Here is a 26,353-nt window from a genome sequence, read left to right as displayed (position 1 = left end):
ACCAAACTCATTACCATGGCCTACAAAGCATTATGACATCCGGCCCACCATTGCTTCTGAGTCCATCTGCTACCACAGCTACTCTTAGTCAGCTCTAGCACTTCTAGCCTCCTTGCTAATTCTTGCAGGACTCCAAGCACACTTCTGCTTCAGTATCTTTATATTTAATATTCCTTCACCAGGAATGTTCTTCCTCTAGATAGTCACAGGCTCTCTCACTTCCATCAGGTTACCTTTCAAATTCTACCTTATATGTCCAGGTATAGTGGCTCATGCCTGTAACGCCAGCACTCTGGAAGGCCAAGGCAGGAGGATCATTTGAGGCCAGGAATTTGAGATCAGCCTGGGCAACACAATGAGACTCTGTCTCTACAAAATTTTTTTTTTAAAAATTAGCCAGGCATGGTGGCACATGCCTGTAGTCCCAGCTACTCAGGAGGCTGAGGTGGGAGGATCACTTGAGTCCTGGTGGTTGAGGCTGCAGGTCAAGCTGATACCATGCTGCTGCATTCCAGCGTGAGTGACAAAGAAAAATCCTGTCTCCCAAAACAAAACAAAACAAAAAACAAAACCAAACAAAAAATTCTACCTTATAATTGAGGCCTTCTATAACTACTTTATACAAATTAGCAACCTTTCCCCATCATTCTCTAGCCTTTACCTTGACTTATTTTTCTTCATATCACTTATTACCACTTAACAAAGTATATATTTGTTAATATGTTTTTATCTATATCCTTCCACTTGAATGTAAGTTTTCTTTAGAGAATGTTGTTTTCTTTCCTTCTGTATTCCCTGGACCTAGAATAGTGCCTAGCATGTTGTAAGCATTTAGTTTAAATTGAATAAATTAATAATTATCATCTATAAGACTGAAAGCTCCTGTGGCCACGGACTAACACTTACTGATTATATATTCCCAGTAACACCTAGCTTAGTACCTTGCATGTGGTAAAAGTTCAGAATGTTTGTCAAATAGAATTGCATCTTATTTCTCTCTGCTTCTCAAAGATGCTCTCTGTTCCTTTTTGGAAAGTTTTCATACTGCTACCTGCTTCCTTCCTTCCTATGCTCTACCTCACTTCTGCCTCTTTTCTTGTTTATATTTTATTACAACTTTCTGGGATTTCAGGAAACTTCAAATTACAACTGTTATTTCTCAACTCTTAGAGGCCACACAGACTATGCCCCACAATTTAGCAGCTTATACTAACATGTATTCTCTGCTTCATGGGCATTCATCCTTGCTTTCCCAACAATACTGTAAATGGCATAATGGTAGAGATCATATAATACTTCCACATCATTGTAAATTTACAAGGTGACATGCATTGTAAGCAATCGATAACTATATCAACTCATTCAGAATAGTATCTCCATTTGCTTACTAGACATGACCACTCAGATATTTAATAGAGATCTCATTTTGCAGAACTCCTTGTTTAAGTACCCATGCATATTCTTTTGCCATTCTACCCCATACACTGGTCACCAGAAGGAACTCAGTTTCTTAAGCCCAAAGTGGAGGAATAAACTTCTTAATTTTGAGATAGAAGATTCACATGCAGTTATAAGATCAATTTGTAAGCACAGGGGAGATCCCATTTGCTCTCTACCCAATTCACCCTAATGGTAACATCTTGCAAAACTATAATACAGTCTAGCACTTCCTCAAACTATGTAACCCAGCAATTCCACTCCTATACATATACCTGAGCAAATTGAAAACACATGTCCACAAAAATACTTGTACACGAATGTTTATAGTAGCATTATTATTGTTATTATTATTATTTTGAGACAGAGTCTCACTCTGTCACCCAGGCTAGAGTGCAGTGGTGCGATCTCAGCTCACTGCAACCTCCACCTCCCGGGTTCAAGTGATTCTCCTGCCTCAGCCTCCCAAGTAGCTGGGATTACAGGCGCATGCCACTACGCCTGGCTAATTTTTGTATTTTTAGTAGAGATGGGGTTTTGCCATGTTGGCCAGGCTGGTCTTGAACTCCTGAATTCAAGTGATACTCCTACCTCAGCCTCCCAAAGTGCTGGGATTACTATAGTAACATTATCCTTAATAGCCAAAAAATAGCCAAAAGATGGAAACTATATAAATTTCCATTTACAGATGAATGGATAAACAATATGTGGTCTATAAATACAATGGAGTATTATACAAATACAATGGCCATAAAAAGGAATGAAGTACTAATACCTGCTACAACTTGGATGAACCTTGAAATCATCATGTAAAGTGAAAAAAGTGGGACACAAAAGGCCACATATTATACAATTCCATTCATATGAGCATCTTGAATAGGGAAACCTGTACCAATAGGAAGTGGTTGTTTAGGGCTGGAGTGAGGGGAATGGAAGGATAGGGGAGTTACCCTTAACTAAAGGGTACAAGGCTTCTTTCTGAAGTGATGAAAATGTTCTACAATTGACTGTGGTGATGACTGCACTTCTCTGTGTATGTCTATGGAACTGTATACTTTAAATGGGTGGACTGTATGGTATATAAATTTTATCTCAATAAAGCTGTTGAAAACAAAACATAAATTACAGTACAATAGCACAACTAGGATAATGACATAGTTAAGATCCTGAGCATTCCATTACCACAAAAATCCCTGCTATTGCCTTTTATAGCCACCCTCACTTCCCTCCCACCCCCACATCCTCCTTAACCCTTGGCAGTCACTAATCTAGTTTCCATTTCCATAATTTTGTCATGTAAAAATATTATGTAAATAAAATAATTTAATATGTAACATTTGGGAACTAACTTTTTTTTTGAAATGGAGTCTCGCTCTGTTGCCCAGGCTGGAGTACAGTGGTGAGATCTCAGCTCACTGCAACCTCCACCTCCCTGGCCCAAGCAATTCCCCTGCCTCAGCCTCCTGAGTAGCTGGGATTACAGGTGCACGCCACCATGCCCCGTTAATTTTTTTGTATTTTTAGTAGAGACAGGGTTTCACCATGTTGGCCAGACTGGTCTCGATCTCCTGACCTCAGGCAATCCACCCACCTTAGCCTCCCAAAGTGCTGGGATTACAGGCATGAGCCACCGCGCCCGGCCGGGAAGTAACTTTTATTCACTCAGTGTAATTCCCTGTAAATTCATTCAGGTTGTTGTGTGTATAGCTAGTCCCCTCCTTTTTAGCTGAGTAGTATTTCTAGAAATTATTTTGATTTTTACTCTTCCTTATCCATCATATCCAATCCAGGAACAAGTCTTGTTGGTTCTACCACCAAAGTCCATCTTGGTTCTTATCTCTTCTCTCTACTTGTATGAATATACTTGTCTATACCACCATTAGCCCTCACCCAGTCTGAGAACATCAAACTGATCCTGCTGCCTTCACTCCTGCCCCTTCACAATTCATTTACCACACAATAGTTAGAATACATTTCAACTAAAAATCTTTACATCAGGCCAGGCACAGTGGCTCACGCCTGTAATCCTAGCACTTTGGGAGGTTGAAGCGAGCGGATCATGAGGTCAGGAGATCAAGACTATCCTGGCCAACATGGTGAAACCCCGTCTGTACTAAAAATACAAAAATTAGCTGGGCACTTGCCTGTAGTCCCAGCTACTCAGGAGTCTGAGGCAGAAGAATCGCTTGAACCTGCCAGGCGGAGGTTGCAGTGACCCGAGATTGCACCACTGCACTCCAGCCTGGCAACGGAGAGAGAGTCCGTCTCAAAATAAATAAATAAATAAACTTTACATCACTTTCCAAAGGCCTACCTCCCTCTTTTACTCATATACACATTCAAAAATATTTATTGAGTGCCAACTATATACTGGGCATTGTTTAGACTTTGGAGAAGCAGTTATTATATTTAAAATAATGACAAAATCCCTGATCTTGTGGAATTAATACAATAGTCAGGGAAGACCAAAAGTAAATAAAATAAGTAAAATATTGTAAAACAAAAAAAATAAAGCAGGAAAGCAAGATGAGAAGTTCTTGTAGGCAGGTTAGTTACATTTTTAAATAGACTCGTCAGGGAAGGTCTCATTGAGCAGATGACATTTGAGCAAAATATGAAGGAGACAGAGAAAGAGCTATGCAGATAACTGGGAGAAGAACATTCCGGGTAGAAGGAATAGCAAATATAACAGAACAAGATGAAAGCAGGGTGGGAGTAGCTGAGGAACTGAAGGGAAATCTGTGTGGCTGGAGTCAAGTGAGCAAGAGGGGAACATTTAGGAGATGAGATCAGAGAGGTAATGGGTCCAGATGATCTACTGGCTTGTTAGGTCACTTATAATACCTACTACATCTTTTACTTTAAATGAGATAGCAAGCCTTGGAGACCTTTAAGCATAATTTGGCTTTTAAAACTTCACTCTGGCTGCTTCATGAAGAATAAAGCACAGGAGGAAGAAGGGAAGCAAGGTGATTAGTGAAGAGGCGATTCCCAAAATCAAAGCAGGAGATAGTGGTGGTTTGCACTAGAGTTGTAACTTTGGAGGTGGTGTGAACTGATTGGGTCTGAATATGCCTTAAAGATTAGAGTCAAAAGGTTTTTTGGTAGATTTCATGCACAGTGTAAGAGAAAAAGTCAACGATGGGGAACTGTACAGATGGAGTGGCCATTCACTGAGGTGAAGAGTGCAGCTGGAGCAGGTTTGGTAAGCTACATGGGGAAACTTGGTTTGGGACAAGCTCGTGTTGAAATGCTGGGTACATTTGAGTCTGGGACTAATAGTCAGTGTTGTGGCTATAATTTGGGAGTTGTCAATGTGCAGACTGCATGTAAAGGATGTTACCATTTAGGGCATTGGTCTAGATGGAGAAGAGGTCCAAGATCCCTGGGGCTCTTCAAAATGAAAAGGCCTAAAAGATGAGAAGTAACTAGCAAAGGACACTGCAGAGTACTTAGAAAACAATCCCATATTCCTTATCATAATCATGACCTGACCCTTGTCAAACTCTTTAACCTTACTCCCCAGTACACACAGGCCATTCAATTTTTGAAACGCACACACTAAGTCCCTTCCTGTCTCATGGTCATTGTTTTTGCTGTACGTTCCAACAAGCATGTTTTTACCCTGGCTCTAGGTTTAATCACCTCCTTCTCTTACCACAACTCTCAGCTAACTTGTTACTCTATCAGACTTTTCTCTAATTTCCTTAATTCCTACTGAGTTATCTCTAACCATCCTAATTAAATAGGTCCAAGCCAACCATCTCCACCAAATTATGGCTCTTACTATATCTGAAATTTGTTTCACTTATTTTCTGTCTAAAAACCCACCCTCACTTTAACAATCGCTTACAAAATGATTAGCGTATGCCAAATGAAAAAGCCTAGATATTCTTCGCTGTATGCAACTTCCTAGAGAGCAGGGGCCTCCTCATCTTGTCCTTTGCCGCATCCCAGTGCAGTCACATTGCCTCAGCAATCAATTCTGAGCTTTCAATAGTTATTAACGGAATAGATCGCAAGCCACTGACTGGTAATCGAAGGCCAGCATTAGAAAGAGGATACCGACAAACTTACAAATAGATGGATCTGTTTCCGTCACTCGAGGCCTAACGCAAAGGGTGGGACAACCCGCGCGCATGCGTCGTTGTCCACTGCTCTCCAGGGTAAACCCCGCCCCTTTCTTCAGGCCAGTTTTACCACAGCACATGCGCAGTACTGGATCTGTCTGTTCGTTTGTCGGCGCTACCAATAAAGTTTTAGTCAGCACAGACTCCCTTTTCTTTGGCAAGATGGCGGAGTACGACTTGACTACTCGCATCGCGCACTTTTTGGATCGGCATCTAGTCTTTCCGCTTCTTGAGTTTCTCTCTGTAAAGGAGGTGAGGGGGTCTTTGGGCGCGAGGAAGGCGTGGGGGCGGATGAGGTGCTGAGCAAGGCCGAAAGGCGGTGTCTGTAGCCCTAGGCCTGACACGTGCGAGGCGGTCGCGAGTTTGGTTCCTGCACGGACAGTAAGGATCTTCTGGTAGTTTAGCTTCGTCTCAGTTAAGAAGCACCGCAGTATTCGGCAGTGAGGAGGAGGGAGGTTACGGAGAGAGAAAAGACGTCTCTTTCACTTACTGAGGTGTCAGTGCGGGAGGGACTTTCGCATCAGTTCTTCTCGGAAGTTGGCGATTCGCTGGTTTCGCTAGAGAACGTTAGAGCTTCACAGGCTGGCTTCTAAAAGCAACCTGGTGTGCTGTTAGAGCTTTTGATTTTTCTTTTGGGAACTGTGGGAAGCCTGGGCTTGGCTGTGGGTTTTTGCATGTCGAGTCGTTTGGAGTGATTCTCTTACACTTAAAATAAGTATCTAGCGCTTTAATTTCCATGAAGTTGTGAGTTCTTTGCGTTTTCTTGTCTTGGTTAAGTAGGACTTTCTAGAACAGCATATTTCGTCAGATGGGGACGGCGCTCCCCCGCCCCCCCAAGAAAAAATCCCCCCAATCTTTAAATGTGTTTTCCAGTGGATATATTGTACTGACTTCATGTCGTTTGAATTGGTCGTTAATGTTCAATTATCTACTCAAGATGTCATGAATAAATGTGTAATTCTGGAACTTCATTTTAAAGCATATGTCAGTCCTAAAAGTTTTATTGGACTTGAAAGTTTTGGCTAAAAGAAAATTGACGTTAGTTATACCGTGAGTTTATTGGGAAATTGATGCATTTTAATAATGCAAAGTAATTTGCAATGATGAAGGAATTCGAATTTTGGCCAGAAAAATAAGTGAATTCTGTTTCTGGAAGCAGACTACAATATAAGTCTACTTAGGGAACTCTAGATTTGGGGAGTAGATTTTGTGTAGCAAAAGACAAAAAGCAATAAAACAAAAACGTCCCACAAAACCAGCGTCCAGGTGTTGTGGCTTGTTAGACAGGTGTAATCCTCATATTCATATGCACCTTTTCTAAACATAGACAACTCTAAAGTTGTTGATGTTAGGTAACGGCTAAGATCATTTTCAGTAAATGTCCAAGAATGTCTTCTCATGTAAAACTTTCTCTTGAAAAGATATATTTTTGCTTTGATTCTTCTTTTTACACCTGTATTTTAGACCTTGAGTAAAACATTCCCATCTGCATTGTTTTCTTTTCTGGAAAAGTGAGGACAAAAGATCTAGTAAAAGTGCCATATTTTGAAAGCCTTTACCAGCTACTTGTGGAAGTACTTCTGAAGTAGCTGAACTTTATATATTTTTGTGTTCTTTATAATTTCATTTTTTTTATGGCAGGCAGAAGGAAAGGAGGAATATGTAAATGTGAATTAGATTTTCATAGGGCTAGACGGAAACTATGAACTGCAGGCAGTTGAGAATCAGTGGGAAAAACTGCCCAATACCCACCTCTTTGGAAAAAATATTGGTAAGATAGCTGTAATACACCAAGAGGAAGACAGATGCTGGAGTATTTAGCAATCATTAAGTACATTTGACTCTTGGACAATACAGGGGTTAGGAACGCTGAGCTCTTGCAGTCAAAAATCCGTTATAAGTTTTGACTCCCCCAAAACATTTTAATATCCTAATGCTGACAGGAAGGCTTACTGAGAACGTGGACAATCCTGTGTTGTATGTGTTATATACTGTATTCTTACAATAAAGTAAGCTAGAGAAAATAAAATGGTCTTAAATTATAAGGAAGAGAAAATACATGTTTTGTGTTTTGAGATAGGGTCTCGCTTTGTCACCTAAGCTGGAGTGCAGTGGCACAATCTTAGCTCATTACAGCCCTGACTTTCTGGGCTCAAGCAATTCTCCCACCTCAGCCCCAGAAGTAGCTGGGACTACAGGTGTGCGCCACCATGTCTGGCTAATTTTTTTGTATTTTTTTAGAAATGGAGTTTCACCATGTTACCCAGGCTGGTCTCAAACTCCTGAAATCAAGTGATCTGCCACGTTGGCCTCGCAAAGTGCTAGGATTACAGGAATGAGCCACCACCCTTGGCTCTAAATGTTTTTTATTTTGGAAGACTAGCCCGTTCTATATTGGTACGGGATGGGAGGGGGAGGCAGTGAGGGTTTTGAGGAGTAAGGTAAAGACTGGAAATGGTTACTAAGAAACTGATCAAAGAAAAATACAAGGATTGGTTAAGTGTGGAGGGCCCAATTGAGATTGGAAATCATACCTTAGAGCTAATAATGGTGGTCATTCTAAGGGCGAGGAGCGGTAGAAGGCTATGGGAGTAGTATAGACATATTTAGGGGTAGGCTTGTATGTAAATGTCATTTAGAGAAGCACAGATGTGATCAAATAACATTATTCCCTAATTTTGAAACATTTTCTAGTCATTCTTAGCCAGAACCTAGAGAATAGGTGACTTTTTTCCCAGAGTTAGTGATTGACACTGAATTGTATTTAGTTGGAGAAATTAGTTTGAAAGAATCAGTGATAGAGCTAAAGAGAATATCTTTGAAATAGCTAAAAATGATATCCAAACTAAGGCAGAAAGTGACATCAAAAAGGGTGTTGTAAAAATTAGAAAGGGCAGAAAGTCTGAGATGATGAAGATTTTAATGGTAATGGTGGAAGGGGTTATCAGTTTTAAGTTGGAATTCTTGGAGATGAGATACATGATGAAAGTTGTTATAATTTGTGGAATAAAGGAATTTTAGGGCTCAAGCTGTTAAAGAGTCATCAGTATGGCATTATATTTGTGTTGAATGACAGCAGAGGAAGAGACAGCAAAAAAAGATTCTTAATCTGTTAAAAAGTAATATGTTTTTAAGAGGTTGATAGACCATGGATCAGCAAACTATAGCCTGGGAATCAGATAGCAGCCTGTTTTTGTGTGGTTTTGGGGCTAAGAATAGTTTCTAACAGAGGAACATTTGCAAACATTAGCAGTTATAGAATATTAACTTTATACCCCAATTAAGTGAAATAATTTCTCTTGAAAAAGCATTCTATTCTTATTAATAGACCTGTATTACAAAAACTTTTACTGTTATTATTTTTGTTTCAAAATTTAAAAAAAATTGGAAATTTGGTTCTCCTTTTTCATGTGAGTACTTATATAGTATTTTCAATCGTTGCTTCTTGATACAAAGCCTGAAGTATTTGCTTTCTGCCTATGAGGCAGAATTGAGAGGCATATGTAGATTTGAGAACAGGACAGTAACACCTGATGGTAGAGGAGCAAGGCTATTGAATCTATTGTGGAGAGAGACGTGGCAAATTAAAAGTTATTAGTGAAGTGGGGAGAGGTAGTGTGCTTGGAAAAGAATGTTTTTATTTAAGATTAGGGTTTCTATAGGGCAAAGTGATGAGAAGTTAAGGTTTTTCAGGTAAATTTTTTATCAGATACGACATTCATTCATACAAGTACACAAATATAAATGTACTGGTCAATGATACATATTTTTTTCAAAATGAATAGTGAATACATTTATGTGACCACCACTCAGATTAAGAAATAAAACATTATAGACATCCATTTTTTTTGTTTGAGACAGAGTCTCGCTCTGTGGCCCAGGCTGGAGTGCAGTGGTGCAATCTCGGCTCACTGCAAGTTCCGGCTCCCGGGTTCACGCCATTCTCCTGCCTCAGCCTCCTGAGTAGCTGGGACTACAGGCGCCTGCCACCACGCCTGGCTAATTTTTTGTATTTTTAGTAGAGACGGGGTTTCACCGTGTTAGCCAGGATGGTCTCGATCTCCTGACCTCGTGATCCGCCCGCTTCGGCCTCCCAAAGTGCTGGGATTACAGGCGTGAGCCACCGTGCCCGGCAACATCCTTAAACCTTCCTCTTGACTCCTGTTAGTCACTACTCACACCCCCTATAAAGGTAAGGGGGTAGTAGTCTGATGTAGTCTGATGATTCATTTTGCCTGTTTTTGATTTTTATGTAGGTGGAGTTAAGCATTTACCACCATGTACTGCTTTGTATGACTTCTTTCACTCAGCATTGTTTGTGAGTCATCATGTTTTTAGGATAGCAGTAGTAGTTCATTGATTTTTCAGTGCCGAATGTTAATCTATTATGAGTATGCTGTGGTTTGTTTTCTCATTTTAACATTGATAGACTTGGCTATTACAAATAGTGCTCCTGTGTACATTTTTGGAAGTGCACTTTGACTATATGCACCCATTTCTTTTGGTTGTCTTGAAACAGAATTGCTGGATCAAAAAGTATGTTTGGCTTTGGGAGGTAAAAATCTTACAAAGTAGTTGTATTCCTGTCAGAAGAGACTATGTTCCAGTTAGTCTACATCCACACCAACACTGGTATTGTCAGGATTTTTTAGGTTTTTATTGTAATTTTTAGTATGCATTTTCTTATGATAATGACGTTGAGAACCTTTTCATGTGTTTATTGGCCATTTGGTTGTCTTCTTTTGCGAAGTGCCTATCTTTTAGCCATTTCAATTGCAAGGTCTGTCTTGTCTTACTCATTTATAGGAGTTCTGCATGTAATTTGGAAGGTTCGGTTTTGCTCTCATGGCTAAATACCCTTTGACCATCTTCATCTTTACTTCTTGCGGGCAATGAAATATTGTGGCATTTTCTTAGATTTTTCTTTCCTTGCAAAATTAAGTTCAGTACAGAAATGTTTTCTTTTGCTGAAGCATTTCTGTCCCTGAATATTTTGTAGAATCTTTACATATTATTCAGTACACTTCATGTTTATGCGAGTTTGTATATATATCTATTTGCTCCCTGTACTGTAGGTTAAATTATGTTTTTTTGGATCCTTTGCAAAACAAAAGCCTGGTCTGACATGGTTGACTTAAAAACTCGGTGCAGGTTGTTTCAGCAATGTGGATGGAGAAGCATATAGGAGTTTATTACTGATTACCTGGATGTGGAGAGGTGACAGCTATATGTGCTTTACAGAAAAGATGGCATGGGTTTTATTTATACACAGCCTTGCCTAGAAAGGGTAAAAGATGGTTTGTAGGGACACATGAAAAATAAGGTCATATAAATCAGAAGTAGGTGGGAATGTCTATAGTAATTCTCTTCATTTTCAAATTTTTAGGTAAGTAAAATACTTTTACGTCTGTAGGTTGGTTGCTTGCCATATTGCTTGCCATTGTTACAAGAGGGGAATGTTAGTAGGTTATCGTATTTTATAAAGTATTTCTTCAAATATATTTCCAGGTAAATTAGTTTTAGTATTAATCAGTTTATTTGGGGAACTTAAATATATTCATTAGAAAGTTATCTTCTTTTGCAGATATATAATGAAAAGGAATTATTACAAGGTAAATTGGACCTTCTTAGTGATACCAACATGGTAGACTTTGCTATGGATGTATACAAAAACCTTTATTCTGATGATATTCCTCATGGTAAGTTTTGTCATTAGAACTGAAGCTTGTCTCGTGACTTGAGGATGTGTGTATTAAAGTTTTATGATTTATAAGAGAGCTTTAGCCAAAAGGCTTAATTATGATTTGAATGTTAGTGTTCTTTGGGTGAGAGGTTATATAAGGGTTTCATGTCTTCCAAAATATATTGTTTTCTCCCTGTGAAAGACGTGGAACTACTTTAAAATATGGTCATCAGATGCCTTCATTTCATAGTATGTATCATCAAAGTTGTGCTTATGATTCACATTCCTTAGAATTATCTGAGAATGTTGCAGTTCTTGGGTTGCTAACTTTTTCAGTTAGTGCATTGTGTGCCTTAGAGATTTTTTTTTTTTTTAAATTTTGAGGCATCTAGTGTAGACATTGTTCTCCAAATATGGTCCCCAGGACCAGCGTCATCAGTTCACCTGGGAGAGCTTGTTAGAAATGCAGGTTTTTGGCCACACACCAGACCTACTTAATCAAAACTGTTAAGTGGTCCTCTAAGTTTGGGAAATAATTCTGTGTTATTTCTTCAACGCACATTACATTTTTAAAGGTTCCAAGAATTTTGGCAATAGAGAAATACAGTATACTCTGTTTAAGTTGGCATTTCTCAAAATTTGATCATAGATCTTCTGTGTTTGAGAAAGACTGCTCTAGAATATACTTTCTAATATATAATAGAGAAATTATTACATTAAACATAATCCATGTGTTTGACTTGTAGTTCCCTGCAATAACAGTAGCTCTTCTTTAGTCTGTCATGGATAAACGGAAACTATTTCTTAGTTTCTTTTTTTTTTGAGACAGAGTCTCGTTCTGTTGCCCAGGCTGGAGTGCAGTGGTGTGATCTCGGCTCACTGCAAGCTCCGCCTCCCGGGTTCACGTCATTCTCCTGCCTCAGCCTCCCAAGTAGCTGGGACTACAGGTGCCTGCCACCACGCCTGGCTAATTTTTGTATTTTTAGTAGAGACAGGGTTTCACCATATTGGCCAGGCTGGTCTTGAACTCCTGACCTTGTGATCAGCCCGCCTTGGCCTCCCAAGTTGCTGGGATTACAGGTGTGCGCCCCCGCTCCCGGCCTATTTCTTAGTTTCTTAAGGAAACATTAAGGTGTTACCAGAGTTGGTTATGTGCAAGTTTTCTCCACCTTTTCATAGTATAGTAAAAGGAACAATAGAATTTGGTTTGAGAGACTATAGAGCTGGATTTGTAGTTAAAAGAGATTATTTAATGGATTTAAATTCCATTCAACCTAGTTGATAGCCTGTAATAGTAATATGTAAACCACTCTGAGTTTTTCTTCAAAAACTCTGGGATAATATTCACCTAAGAAAATTAAATGAGAACAAATATAGAAACACTTGGAATGAAGTTTCTGCAATGGAGAATTAAATGATAGATAATTGGGTCCTACCCTTTTTTCTTTCACATCCCTCTGTCACCCCAAGGCTGTATATTCTCTAGTTTCCCTCAAGAGTAGGAAGAGGATTCCCTTTTCCTTTTTGTGCCTTTGGATTACTAGAAAAAAGAAATTAGGGATCGGAGGACATTTCTGACTGAGTAGCCCGTGGCATATGAATATATTGGGGGTAAATAAATATATATATATAGTTTAAATACACTGAAAAATTTCCAGACATTCTCATGATGAGTAGCACAATTTAACATTCCTTAACATTGTAGTACTCTTCTGCATTTTTACTTAGCTTTGAGAGAGAAAAGAACCACAGTGGTTGCACAACTGAAACAGCTTCAGGCAGAAACAGAACCGATTGTGAAGATGTTTGAAGATCCAGAAACTACAAGGCAAATGCAGTCAACCAGGTAAACTCTTCTTAATTTTGAATTCTAAAATTTCTCCTTTCTGGATTCATACAAATGTTAATTCAAACTTTATCCAGTATCCCATAGTAAAAGTTCATGGTTTAAATGAGTGCTTTATTCATTTTTAATTTCCATTTATCCTTATTTTGTAGGGGCCAGTATAATTAATAAATGTTAATATTAATACTAAGTTTTTTTAAAAAAAAACTTCTTTAGTACTTATCTATACTGATTATGCTACAGAAATTCCATTTCCTGTTTCCCACTTCCTGGGGACATTTGGCAATGTCTGGAGATACTTTGGGTTGTCATAACTGGAGGGGTGCTATAGGTACCTAGTGAGTAGAGGCCAGTTATGCTGTTAAACATCCTACAGTGCATAGGGCAGCACCGCTGCCGCTACTCCCCAACAAAGAATTATCCAACTCAAAATGTCCATTAAGAAACCCTGTGCCACTGTGTGGTGGCTCACACCTGTAATCTCAGCACTTGGGGAGGCGGAGGCAAGCGAATCTGTTGAGCCTAGGAGTTTGAGACCAGCCTGGGCAACATGGCGAAACCCTCTATCTTACCAAAAAAATAAAACCAACAAAAAGTTAGCCAGGTGTGGTGGTGTGCGCTTGTAGTCTCAGCTACTTGCTACTTCGGAGGCTGAGGTCAGAGGATGACTTGAGCCCGAGAGGCGGAGGTTGCAATGAGTCAGTGTCATACCACTGCATTCCAAAGTAGGTGACATAATGAGACACCATCTCAGGAAAAAATAAAAAAGAAACCCTGTGCCTGGGCAATACCTAGAGCCTTAGAGCATATGGGTATCTCGTTATAAGAGAAACCTGAGCTCACTTTATCCCTGGCTACATTCTTTCATACCCTTCCAAGCTCCATGCCCAAGGAGGGTAGTTTTGAGCCAATAAGATTATTTTATTCCTAACTTCCCTTTACCTAGAAATAGACTTACTGTTTTGTTTCCAAAGAAAACGTGTTGCCTTAGTCTGACGTAGTACATGTCACAGGTAGAAATCTTTTGGGTTACTAGAAACATTTAAAAATAAAATCTCTTACTAAAATTGAGTATTGTCATTTGAGATAAATCCTAGCTACCAGTAAATTCACTTGAGGAATTGCTGGATATTTTGCCATGCTATACCTTTGATTTCTATGTATTTAAACCAAATTTTTAGAGATTGGCTCTTAAGTTTTCCTTTGTGATTTGTGAAGGTGTTAGCAGATATTTTTAGAAAAGCAACAAATACACAATTACTGTGTCATACTATACTATACTATACTATACTATACTATACTATACTATGACATACTACATACAAATGCAGTCAGCTCTTTGTTCTGCATCTGGATTCAACCAACTGCAGATTGAAAATATTCAGGGAAAGAACCTAAAAAATAACAATACTACAATAAAAAATACAAATAAAACTACAATATAACAACTAACAACTATATGATATTTACATTGCATTAGGTGTAAGTAATCTAGAGATGATTTAAGTATATGGAAGGATGTGTATAGTTTACATGCAAATACTGTGCTATTTTACATAAGGGACTTTAGCGCCTGCAGATTTTGGTATTTAAGGGGGCTGGTGAGTAGGGGGTATGCGAGGTCTTGGAACTAATGCTCTGGGGATACCAAGGGATGACTATATGCGAGAAAACACACAGAGATATATATACACACATTACACGCATAGACAGAGCTATATATTATACTAAACTACTTTTATGCTTTTAGAATAAGTAATTTTAGATCTTCAGGTCACATATAGGTGATTACAAAGGGACAGCGGAAATAATCCAGATGTTAGACTACAACAGAAAATTTAGGATGCTGTAGTTAAGTCACACAAAGACTGGGAAGTAATGGGATCAGAGCATGAATAAGATGAATGTAGATGTGTTCACCAGTTAGAAAAAGAGGATCCTTGTAGCTTAATAGGTACTGAGTTTGAGATAAATGAAAGGATCATGTGTTAAAAACTTGTAATCTTACTATACTTACAGACTACCTATTTTCAATGTAAAAACCTTTTTCTGACAATTCACCCTCTTTAAATTTCATTGAACATATAGTATCGTACTTACACTTTCCCGGAAATAATCAGCCAGAGGACAGTGATTATCTACGTGAGTGGTGTCAGTAGTTCAATACAGAGTTATTCAGTGTGATCCACTGCAAATGTTCAGTTTTTGTTGAAGTTCTTCTATGTTGGAATTTCATGTACGTTTCATATTCAGTATTATAATACACCTATGTTAATTTTTATGGGGACATACCTCTGCTCCATTAAATCTTCAAGCAAAATTGTGCTCCCAAAGACACATTATAGCGTATTTCTTCTCGTGAGAAGGATAAGAAAATGTTTTTGTTTTGGAAAATGCAGTCAGGTGCAGTGGCTCATGCCTGTAATCCCAGCACTTTGGGAGGCCAAGGTGGGTGGATCACTTGAGGTCAGGAGTTTGAGACCAGCCTGGCCAGCATGGTGAAACCTCATCTCTACTAAAAATACAAAAATTAGCTGGGCATGGTGGTGCACGCTTGTAATCCCAGCTGCTTGGGAGGCTGAGGCAGGAGGATTGCATGAACCCGGGAGGCGGAGGTGGCAGTGAGCCGAGATTACACCGGTGAACTCCATCCGCAGCGACAGAGTGCGACTCCGTCTCAAAAAACAGTAACAACGAAAATGCTCATAAGGTGGGCAGCTATCCACATATATCCCCTGTCCCTTGATGTCTTTCTTTATTGTCAGTTTGTCTTTTACCAGTCTGTCAACATCTCAAGATAATGCAAAGCTAATTTAAGAAAAATTAAATATGACACTTGGTTATACCTAATGATTGTGTAGGGTATGTAGCATAGCTGTCATGTATATCAGACATGATTTTTAAATTTTTATTTATTATTTTTTTTGAGACAGAGTCTCACTCTGTTTCCCAGGCTGGAGTGCAGTGGCTCTATCTCTGTTCACTGCAACCTCCACCTCCCAGGTTCAAGCGAGTCTCCTGCCTCAGCCTCCCAAGTAGCTGGGATTACAGGCACCCGCCACCATGCCCGGCTAATTTTTGTATTTTTAGTAGAGACTGGGTCTCACCATGTTGGCCAGGCTGGTCTGGAACTCCTGACCTCAGGAGATCTACCTGCCTTGGCCTCCCAAAGTGCTGGGATTACAGGCATCAGTCACTGCGGCCAGCCAGGCATGATTTATTAATCTTGTAAATTTGTCAAATCGTCCTTTTGAAAAATATTAACAGATTGGAGGAGGGGACAAAATTTATATATAGGATTAGTTTCTTCTAGTTTGTACATGGTACATTTATTTCAGTCTCTATAATTGACTATATTATCTATTAGAAATTTGACCACATAGAGCAAAAACCATTCTCAGTAGATTACCACTAAGTAGACTATTGACCTTACTAGAAGTAGTCGGAATCTTCTGGTTTTATTATCTGACAAACTGCTAAAGGCCTTCCCTTAGTTGTGGTGAAACACACTAATTTTCAGTTAGGGCTAAAGAAATCTGAAAGTCAATTTTAAAGTTTGTAGCTCTCCTTGTATACTTACTTCTTATATTCAAAACATGTAATGTCCTGCTTATTTTATTCGGGAAGTCTTTTAACATTTAAGTATTTATTTAAGGTGACTTTGCATAGGTAATAACTTAGAAGTTGGATATGCTTATTTTGTTTTCTGTGGCCTTTAAAATAATGTAATTTTTGTTGTTTATTATTTAGGGATGGTAGGATGCTCTTTGACTACCTGGCAGACAAGCATGGTGTAAGTGTTTTAAAAATATTTTAAAGTTGTCATGTTTTAATAATGCTGACTAAAGACTAGTTTGTACAGATAAGCTCATGGCTTGGCCTAAGAATATAATTTCCAGATTAATTTATTAATTATAAAATCTGGTTGTATTTTTAAAACTTCAGTTTTTATAAATTGTTGCTGACAGGAAAATATGTGCTTATAGCTCACCTTTAGATGACAGAAATTCTCAAGGCTTGTATTTATTCCAGAGTTGTAATAGTTGGCAGTAATTGTTGGCATTTTATATTAGTGCCAATAGCAAGCTAAGTATTATATATTATAGGGCATAAGATGCTTTTTCTTATGGATTAACAAGTAAGGCAAACAGAATTAAATTTGAATTAGAAATGCTTTGAGCAGTAGAATTAGGTAGTACTCTGGCTGCCTTGTGGAACACAATAGCCTTTGAAATTATCAAGGTCTTTATAAGTCTCCAGATACACAAATAAAGAAATGTCATAAGCTTTCCTAACCATCACTCAATCTCATTTCCCTTGTGTTAACTCAAAGCATGAGGCTTTGCATATAATTAATTATTTAAGGGGTCCCCAGCTCCCAGGTCATGGACCAGTACCGGAGGGCCACAGAGCAGATGATCAGAAGGTGAGCAAGCATTACCATGTGAGCTCTGCCTCCTGTCAGATCAGTGGAGGCATTAGATTTTCATAGAAGCACGAACCCTATTGTGAACTACTCATGCAAGGGATCTAGGTTGCACGCTCCTTATGCGAATCCAGCTAATGCCTTGATGATCTGAGGTGGAATAGTTCATCCTGAAACCACCTCCCCGACCCCAACCCCCATTACTTTACTTCTTTAAATAACTCCAGAGGTCAGTTCTTTAAAAGTCTCCCAAAAGCTGCCACCAAAAATGAATACAATAATCAGAGATACATTTGACTCGTAAAATATACATTAGAAGTTGGTGAATTAAACATTCATAGTTTTGACCTCAAAGACTTATGAGTTACAATGGGGTTCTAAAACTCTAAATTAAAGAGAACTTAATCTTTTTTTTTCTTTTTAGTTTAGGCAGGAATATTTAGATACACTCTACAGATATGCAAAATTCCAGTACGAATGTGGGAATTACTCAGGAGCAGCAGAATATCTTTATTTTTTTAGAGTGCTGGTAAGTATAAGTACTTGATTTTTTTTTTTTTTTGTCTTTTGTAGGAGTTCCTTGGTTCTTCAAAACGTGTATATAGATAGATTTGGGTCTGTTCATTAAGTTTTTAACAGTCATTGGCAAAAGAGAAAAAAGTAAAGAAAACCTTCCCACTCAAAAACAGAAACCAGAAACCTTGTTTCAGGGCCTCAAAATTTGGAGGGTGATTTAACTTGTCCTTGAAATCCAAAAGTAGGAACAATTTTATGATTTTTAGCATTAACAGAATCGTATCATGTAATGGATTTATTATTATAATATTCAGCACAGTGAGTGGCACATTGTAGGTGCTTAATTAATATTGTTGAGTAAATCCATTATTCCTGATTTAATACTTTGTGGTATATATATATTCCTTGAACTTGCTCTAAACAACTGTGGAATCCTAAGGGTATGTGAAATATTTTATGCCTTAGTAGTAACTTTTTTCCAGTTACCTCTGCCTTCAGCTATTGGAATATAAATATCAATGGTTTCTTCATTACGTGGGGTATAGATGAGTTTAAATGGTACTATTAACCATGAAGTATCCTATTACCATATATTTGACAGGCTTCTAGATTTAGTGCTTTTGTTAGAGAAGGAGAGTTGTGTGAAGCCAAATTAAAAATCAGGCCTTGGCCAAGTGCGGTGGCTCACACCTGTAATCACAGCACTTTGAGAGGCTGAGGCGGGCTCATCACCTGAGGTCTGGAGTTTGAGACCAGCCTGGTCAACATGTTGAAACCCTGTCTCTACTAAAAATACAAAAATTAGCTGGGCATGGTGGCACACACCTGTAATCCCAGCTACTTGGGAGGCTGAGGCAGGAGAATCCCTTGAACCCGGGAGGTGGAGGTTGCAGTAAGCCGAGATGGTGCCACTGCACTGCAGCCTGGGTGACAGAACAAGACTCCATCAATCAATCAATCAATATATATCAGGCCTTCAAATTGATGTACTTCGTTCTCACTCTGTCTTCTGTTTAGAAAAGTGTATTAAGTGCCTTCTACAGTTACCAAAACATCCTTGTATTAACTAGCCTCTCATTTGAGAAATTGTAATTTGTTACTCACCTTGGACTAGTAAGTAGGTACTTAAAGTCTAAGATTTCTTTTTTTCTTTTTTTTTTTGAGACAGGGTCTTGCTCTCACCCAGGTTAGAGTGCAGTGGTGCCATCATAGCTCACTGCAGCCTTGAACTCTTGTGCTCAAGAGATTCTCTTGCCTCCTGAGTAGCTAGGACTACAAGTGTGCATCACCACTCATGGCTAATTTTTAATTTTTTTTTTCCAAGATGGAGTTTTGCTATGTTGCCCAGGCTGATGTCAAACTCCTGGCCTGAAGTGATCCTCCCTCCTCAGCCTTTTAATGCTTTGGGATTTACAGGCATGAGCCTCTGCACCCTGCCTAAGATTTCTCTAGTTAATCCTATAAGTTGGAAAAAGACCTTAAAACAGAGACTTTTTGTCTTCCAACCTTGGAAGAGTTTCTTTTTGCCTTTATTTTCTGGTGCTTTTTTCTTCACTTTTAGCTCCACATGTTGCAAAATAAAGTCTCATGGCTGCTGTCTGTGGTTATTTTCTAGGAAATTAAAATTTTCATTTTGGGGGGAGGGAGAGATTAGTATTACTGATTCAGGTAATTTCTACAATTAAATTGCATAGACAACTTCACTTTTTGAAACTCCACCATCCTTTAAAGAAAAAGATTTTCTGTTTATTTCCAACTTTGCTTAAGAAAAACAACTTTTTGTCTTGCTTCCATTTGTAGATGAATTCTTAATTTACAGATTAGCTGTGGTTCACTTGCAAGTGCATTGAAGGTAATCAGTGATGCTAAACTTGTAGTAATTTATCAAAAAATTCCATCAGTTTTACTTTGAATATTACCAGGGATTTAGGAGAGCAAAAGTTGATTACTTTGGAAATGTAAACAGCTTAAACCAGGATTGTAAAATCAGAAGCCTGGTATGATTACAGGTACATGAAAAGAGTTGGTTATTTATATCATTTGTTAATGCTGGGAGTGAATTTTGAGAATGAAGATTTAGTGTCACGTTAGAGTTCCAGCACAGTAAATTTATTGTTGCTGGTCAGTGAGTGAATGTGCCGTTTTGCTAAGACGTGGAAACTTAAGGTAACTGCTGGAAATCCAGATATTGAAACTCTTCTAGCATATCCACCCTTGAAAGCGGGTTGGTATGAAGAGCCAACTGTAATGACATGGAGTTTAGCCAGAGTAGTACACATGAACCTTTTGAGGATTAAAAAACTTGCTACACTGCTACAAAAAGCTTTTATTCTAACACATATAACACATTCTAGTGTTAATAGTATCATTATATTTATGTAGTATGGTTTTATATTAGTCTGAAAATTTCTACAAGTGACAGGTTTGTACTTGTAGGTTTGGTGAATTTTTATGTTTATTTTTTTTAAAATATGAAGATACAAATTAATTCCCTGTCTTAAAAAAATTTGAGGGTTAGTTTTAAGCTTTTGCATTGCCCCTAACAAATCTTGTGCTGGAACTCAAATGATATTTTGGTTAAATGATTGAATACTGTGATACAAACACTGAATTAATATGTTTTACGTCAAGAACAGTCAACATAGAGTTACTGGAAATTCTAAAAAGTTACATTCAATTCATTTTAAAATTTTTGTCCTGTCTGGGCCACAAAACATTTGTGTTAGGTGAGAGTATGTTGCTTCCTATTGGCGTATTGGCAGGCTAACAGTGCCAAGCTAAAAAGAATAGATATCTTTTTCTTTTGATTTAGATAGCCACTATCACAAGATCTGTGTATTTGTTTGAAGTTTTGTTAATAGCAAATCTAAAATTCTTGTTTGGATTTGGGATGAGAAATGTCAGTGTTTTACTTTTTAGTTAATTTTATTTTTTGCAGTGGCCTTTTTTTTATTTCTAAATACTTTTCTGGTGGTTGATTATTCTTTTAAATCTATGGTTAGGGAAACATAAGCTATGAAAGAGCCATTGTAACTATGATCTGAGATTAGAATTTGACTCTCCAAATGACCTATTGTAGGTCAGTATTGTATAAATTAAAGCTGTGTGACCCTAGAATCTGCCCTTAAAAAAAAAAAAGACTCATGGATTTTAGAATACATTGAGGATTGTTCAGGTACACTCTGTTTGGTGTGAAACTTCTTTGATTTATACTCCAAGAAACGTGTTAATTGAAATAAAATGACGAAGCTGGTTTGGTGGGAATTTTTGAACACTTTTGCTTTAAAAGTTATTAGCACTATTGATTATTTTGTTAAAATTTTCCCTCATTGTGGCCTTTGATCTGGCTCCATAATATACCCCACTCCCTTATTCAGCAGCTCTTTGAAATAAAAGTGATTTTAGTTCCTAGGACTATTTGTTATACTTTTAGAGCTGTCTCTTTCCCTCCCTCAGGATGTAAAGTGTATTTCCTGTTTGTATATACCACTTCATTTAAAAATATTTTTCCTTGAGGCTCAAGACAGTATGAGTAATGATAATTTTTGGAGGCATTAGGCTCTTGACTGAAATTTTGGCTCTGATGTACCCTGTTGTGATGTCACTGTAAAAATTGTGCATTTAATATTGATTTTCAAGCATAGTTTTGCATATTTTAACATCTGAAATCAGAAAGTGTCTTTACTGGGTTTTTGGTTTTGGAAACATAAAATAATAATGTATGTTAAAATTGATGGCATTTTTGACTCGATGATATATTTTTATATTCAGATGTCCTTTATAAGAATTAAACATTTTATCCTTTGTAATTAGAACAATTATTTTATGGATTTTGATAAACCAGTTTTTAAATTTTCGATGAATTTTGAAACATTTGTGTACTTGTGTGGCTACCATTAAATCAAGATAAAGAATATTTCTGGCCGGGCGCGGTGGCTCATGCTTGTAATCCCAGCACTTTGGGAGGCCGAGGCGGGCGGATCATGGGGTCAGGAGATCAAGACCGTGGTGAAACCCCGTCTCTACTAAAAAAAAAAAAAAAAAAAAATACAAAAAATTAGCCAGGCGTGGTGGCAGGCGCCTGTAGTCCCAGCTACTCGGAGAGGCTGAGGCAGGAGAATGGCGTGAACCCGGGAGGCGGAGCTTGCAGTGAGCCGAGATCGCGCCAGTGCACTCCAGCCTGGGTGACAGAGCGAGACTCCATCTCAAAAAAAAAAAAAAGAATATTTCTGTCACCTCAGAAAGACCCTTTTTGTTCTTTTGTGGCCATACTCCACCCATGGTCCTGGGCATCCATTGACCTGCTTTCTGTCCCTATAGATTAGTTTTGCCTGTTCTAGAATTTTATGTATGTAAGTAGAATGATGTACTATGTATGTTTGTGTTTGGCTTATTTTTACCAGCAAGTTTTTGAGGTTCATGTTATTGTGTGTATCAGAAGTTAGTTTCTATTTATTGCTCAGTAGTATTTCATTCTGTGAATTTACTATGGTCTGTTTAATATATTCATCTATTGATGATGAACATTTAGTTTACTTTTAGTTTTTGTCTATTAAAAATAAAGTTATGAATATGCATGTACAAGTTGTATTGTGGATATACTTTGTGATAATAACTAGAGCCAGGAGTGGTTCAAAATTTAATTTACACATCTAGTCTCTGTGTTATTTGCCTGCTCTTAGAGTGTGCCAAATGTTATTTAGTACATTTGAAAGGAAGAATCTCAGTATAGACTGAGTTTGTATTGTGGTCCACAATGTTTAGATCATATATCTGTAAATATGTATACAGATTTACATATAGATAAATATAAATTTACATATGTAAACGTATATGTAAATATATGTAAATCTGTATACATGTCTCTGCGGTGATTTTCTTTTTTCTTTTTATTTTTTATTATACTTTAGGTTTTAGGGTACATGTGCACAATGTGCAGGTTTGTTACATATGTATCCATGTGCCATGTTGATTTCCTGCACCCATTAACTTGTCATTTAGCATTAGGTATATCATCATTTCAGTAACTCAGATGTACCAAGTTCTTATTCTGTATCAGGTGATAATTGTAATCTCTGTATGTCTTATGTCACTTAAACTATACAACTGAGGTGGGTTCTATCTGCATGTTGCAGTGAGGAAGCTAAAGTACAAACTAGCTGTTACGTGGTAGAGACAGAATTCTTGATTGGATTTCTGATCCTGCACATACAATTTAACTTGTAATTATGATATCTCTTGATATTTATACTATTACGTAAAAGTGCTTCTGTAAAAAATTAAATTTGAAATTTCATCTTGAGGTGTAGACATGTATTCTTCCCCCTCTACTACCCTTACTTGCTTCTACTGCTTTAGCACATCTGATGAGTTCAGAGTCAGTTTACATACTTCTGCTGCTTTGTTTTGAGGGAGTCCAGCTTTGCTCATTGTTATTAGCCTGGTCGTCATGAATGTTTTGAGTTTGTGACTCTTTTACCAGCGGATAGAAGAGGGTAGGGATGGCCCTTAGTCCCCTTTTTTTAGGTTAAGATTGTGGTATAAAATTTATAGGTTTCATGATTAGAAGTGTAATTTGGGGCAAGTTACACTCTATATGTATTAGTTCCCATTTTGAAATGGGGATAAAAAATATAGGATTTTTGTTAGGATTACAGGAGAACACTAACTTGTATTGCTCAGTACATAATTCTTCGATAACTATTAATTGTTAATCAGTGGGCCTGCTTTTCCCCTGTCTCTTTCCATACTGACTTCCATTTGTGTCATAATTTGGAAATATTTTTTGGTTCTGTACATAATTTCTCATTACATTGTAAATGAGACTCACGAGTCTTGATTTTCCACATCTTCATCCTAGTGATTTTAGTGACAAATTACATGTGAATCTAACTTGGTTTCTGAAGTTTTAGGTGCCTGAAATTTGATTAGTTGTGTATAAATTATCTGAAGTGGGTTATAGTAAGATAATGCTGCTGTTTCCTAGTTATAAAAGTTATTTTTTATTTTCTTATCTAGACTGAATATTGAAGACCTGAGTATTTTTAGCAAAGGGTTTTTTGAAACAAACCAGTGTGATCCAATAAGGACTTAGATAACTACAATTTTGCATAGAAAGCTATAGGTCTTTTAGTAGGCTAGAGGGATACGTGGGTATAAAACATACATTATGTTCATTTTTCAAGAGTATTCACAATATAATTAATTATGATTTCTTAAACAGGTTCCAGCAACAGATAGAAATGCTTTAAGTTCACTCTGGGGAAAGCTGGCCTCTGAAATCTTAATGCAGAATTGGGATGCAGCCATGGAAGACCTTACACGGTTAAAAGAGACCATAGATAATAATGTGAGTTCGACTTTTTCACAGTTATTCTCTGAAATATGTGTGTATCCTTCACACTTTCTGATGAGGAAAAACACTATGCATTTTGGGAACAAAAAAAAAAAAATTCAAATTAGCTTTTGTTGACCTTACAAAAATCATAGTGGATTAGTGGCTTGCCTAGTTTGAATCTCCTTGAACGAAATTGTCAGACTTCTTTTGGCTCTTAGAGAAAAAACGTAGCCTTCATTTCATTATACAGCTACTGTGCCCTTTTTTTCTATGCCAGTCAAAATGACACTATGCTGTTAGTGCCACCTATTATTGAAAGTCCTATGCAGAAGACAGCTTTCATCTACAATTATCTAATTAAACCACTTACTATGAAATGTTCAGTTTAATTCTTGCTTTTAAAATGTTTTCTGAAATGATTATAATTTATAACTTCTGTAAGAGTTTATAAATTAGAATGTCTTCAGTGGACATTATTGAATCTAAGAACAGGGTAATAATTTGGAATGTCGAGGGATCATGCAGAGAGAAGGCATAGGGGTTCGGACATTGATCATAATGACCCTCGTGCATGCCTTAGAAGGGGCTCATTTTTAATTACAGTTTTGAAGTTAGTGATGTTTGTCCTCCTGCCTCTTTCTTATATATTAATATTTTTTATGTATATATTTTTAAATCCTTTAGTCTGTGAGTTCTCCACTTCAGTCTCTTCAGCAGAGAACATGGCTCATTCACTGGTCTCTGTTTGTTTTCTTCAATCACCCCAAAGGTCGCGATAATATTATTGACCTCTTCCTTTATCAGCCACAGTAAGTTATTTCACTGTGTAATTTTGGCTTTGTTTAGATAAAATTATATGGAATTGTTTAAAATTAAACTATACTTTTCTCTATCATATGAATTTGTTTTCACCTGTTTTTTTTTTTTTCTTCATGTAGTAGATTTGCTTGTTACTGAAAAGTATGCATATGACTCTTAAGTAAATTATTTGACAAAGTGTACCCTAAGCCTTTTAAAGTGCTATTTAAAGTGTGGTCCCTGGGCCAGCAGCATAGGAATCATGTAGAATCTCAGGACTCACCCTAGAACTAAACTAGAATCTGCATTTTAATAAGATCCCAGGTAACTCATGTAAACATCAAAGCTTTAGAAATGAGGCTCTAGGCCATACTACTTGAAAGGAATATGTGCATCTTTTTATATCATCTTTGCTCTGTCAACCAGCTTTTGTTTAATATTTTGGTGATGAGAAATTCACTGCTTATGAACTAGACCATTGTTTTGTAAGCTAGAAATTATTTGTAAAATTTACTCTTCCAGTAGAACTCAAATACCTCTGAAACTTCTGCCCATTATTTCTTGTTTGTTTGGAATGACAGAAAACAAGACTGTTTCATGGAAACTCTTTAGATGTTTTAAGATAATTTTTTACTCCTCTCTGCTTCCTTCAGGCTAAATATCTCTAGTTTTATCAAGTAACACAGTTTTTCAGACCCTTTAGTATTTTGATTGCTTTTTTAGATAATTTCTATTCATATTCTTACAATCTAGATCTTCATAACTGAAATTTTATTCTAGGATTGTCATCTAAACTTTATAGATTACTGTGGCAATATTAGCTCCTGTTACTTGTATGTATGCTTTTACTAATATAGCCTAAGATTGCAATAGCAATTTTAGCAGTTGCTTCATGGTATGAGTTATATTGTATTGACTATATTATTGGGCAAATTTTACAATAACACTTTTTTTTTTTTTAGATAATGTCTGGCTCTGTTGCCCAGACTGGAGTGCAGCGGCGTTATCTTGGCTGACTGCAACCTGTACCTCCCGGGCTCAAGCCATCCTCCCCCGTCAGCCTCCCAAGTAGCTGGGACTACAGGCACATGCCACCATGCCTGACTAATATTTCTATTTTTTGTAAGACAGGGTTTCGCAGTGTTGCACAGGCTGGTCTCAAACTCCAGAGCTCAAGCAG

General features: G+C 37.5%; 1 protein-coding gene and 1 long non-coding RNA gene across 2 annotated transcripts in view; one reads left to right on the top strand and one right to left on the bottom strand.

Moving 5' to 3' along the window:
• LOC115830668 overlaps positions 1-5,563 on the bottom strand; it is a 36,075-nt gene extending 30,512 nt beyond the window's left edge. The window contains exon 1 of the long non-coding RNA XR_004026222.1: positions 5,515-5,563. This is a non-coding gene — a long non-coding RNA (uncharacterized LOC115830668). The remainder of the gene's footprint in view (positions 1-5,514) is intronic.
• Positions 5,564-5,635: 72 nt separating this feature from the next.
• The window catches only part of EIF3E (eukaryotic translation initiation factor 3 subunit E), a 46,068-nt gene continuing 25,350 nt past the window's right edge, over positions 5,636-26,353 (top strand). Inside the window, exons 1-7 of the mRNA XM_003256104.2 lie at positions 5,636-5,819; positions 11,152-11,266; positions 12,979-13,096; positions 16,847-16,889; positions 17,947-18,051; positions 24,262-24,387; positions 25,060-25,184. Of these exons, the coding sequence (XP_003256152.1) occupies positions 5,646-5,819; positions 11,152-11,266; positions 12,979-13,096; positions 16,847-16,889; positions 17,947-18,051; positions 24,262-24,387; positions 25,060-25,184 (806 nt within the window). The 5' untranslated portion in view covers positions 5,636-5,645. The remainder of the gene's footprint in view (positions 5,820-11,151; positions 11,267-12,978; positions 13,097-16,846; positions 16,890-17,946; positions 18,052-24,261; positions 24,388-25,059; positions 25,185-26,353) is intronic.

The sequence above is a fragment of the Nomascus leucogenys genome, chromosome 16 (genome assembly GCF_006542625.1).
Source record: "Nomascus leucogenys isolate Asia chromosome 16, Asia_NLE_v1, whole genome shotgun sequence".
NCBI lineage: Eukaryota > Metazoa > Chordata > Mammalia > Primates > Hylobatidae > Nomascus > Nomascus leucogenys.
Note: the sequence above shows the minus strand (reverse complement) of the source record. Positions and strands in the feature narration are given on the sequence as shown.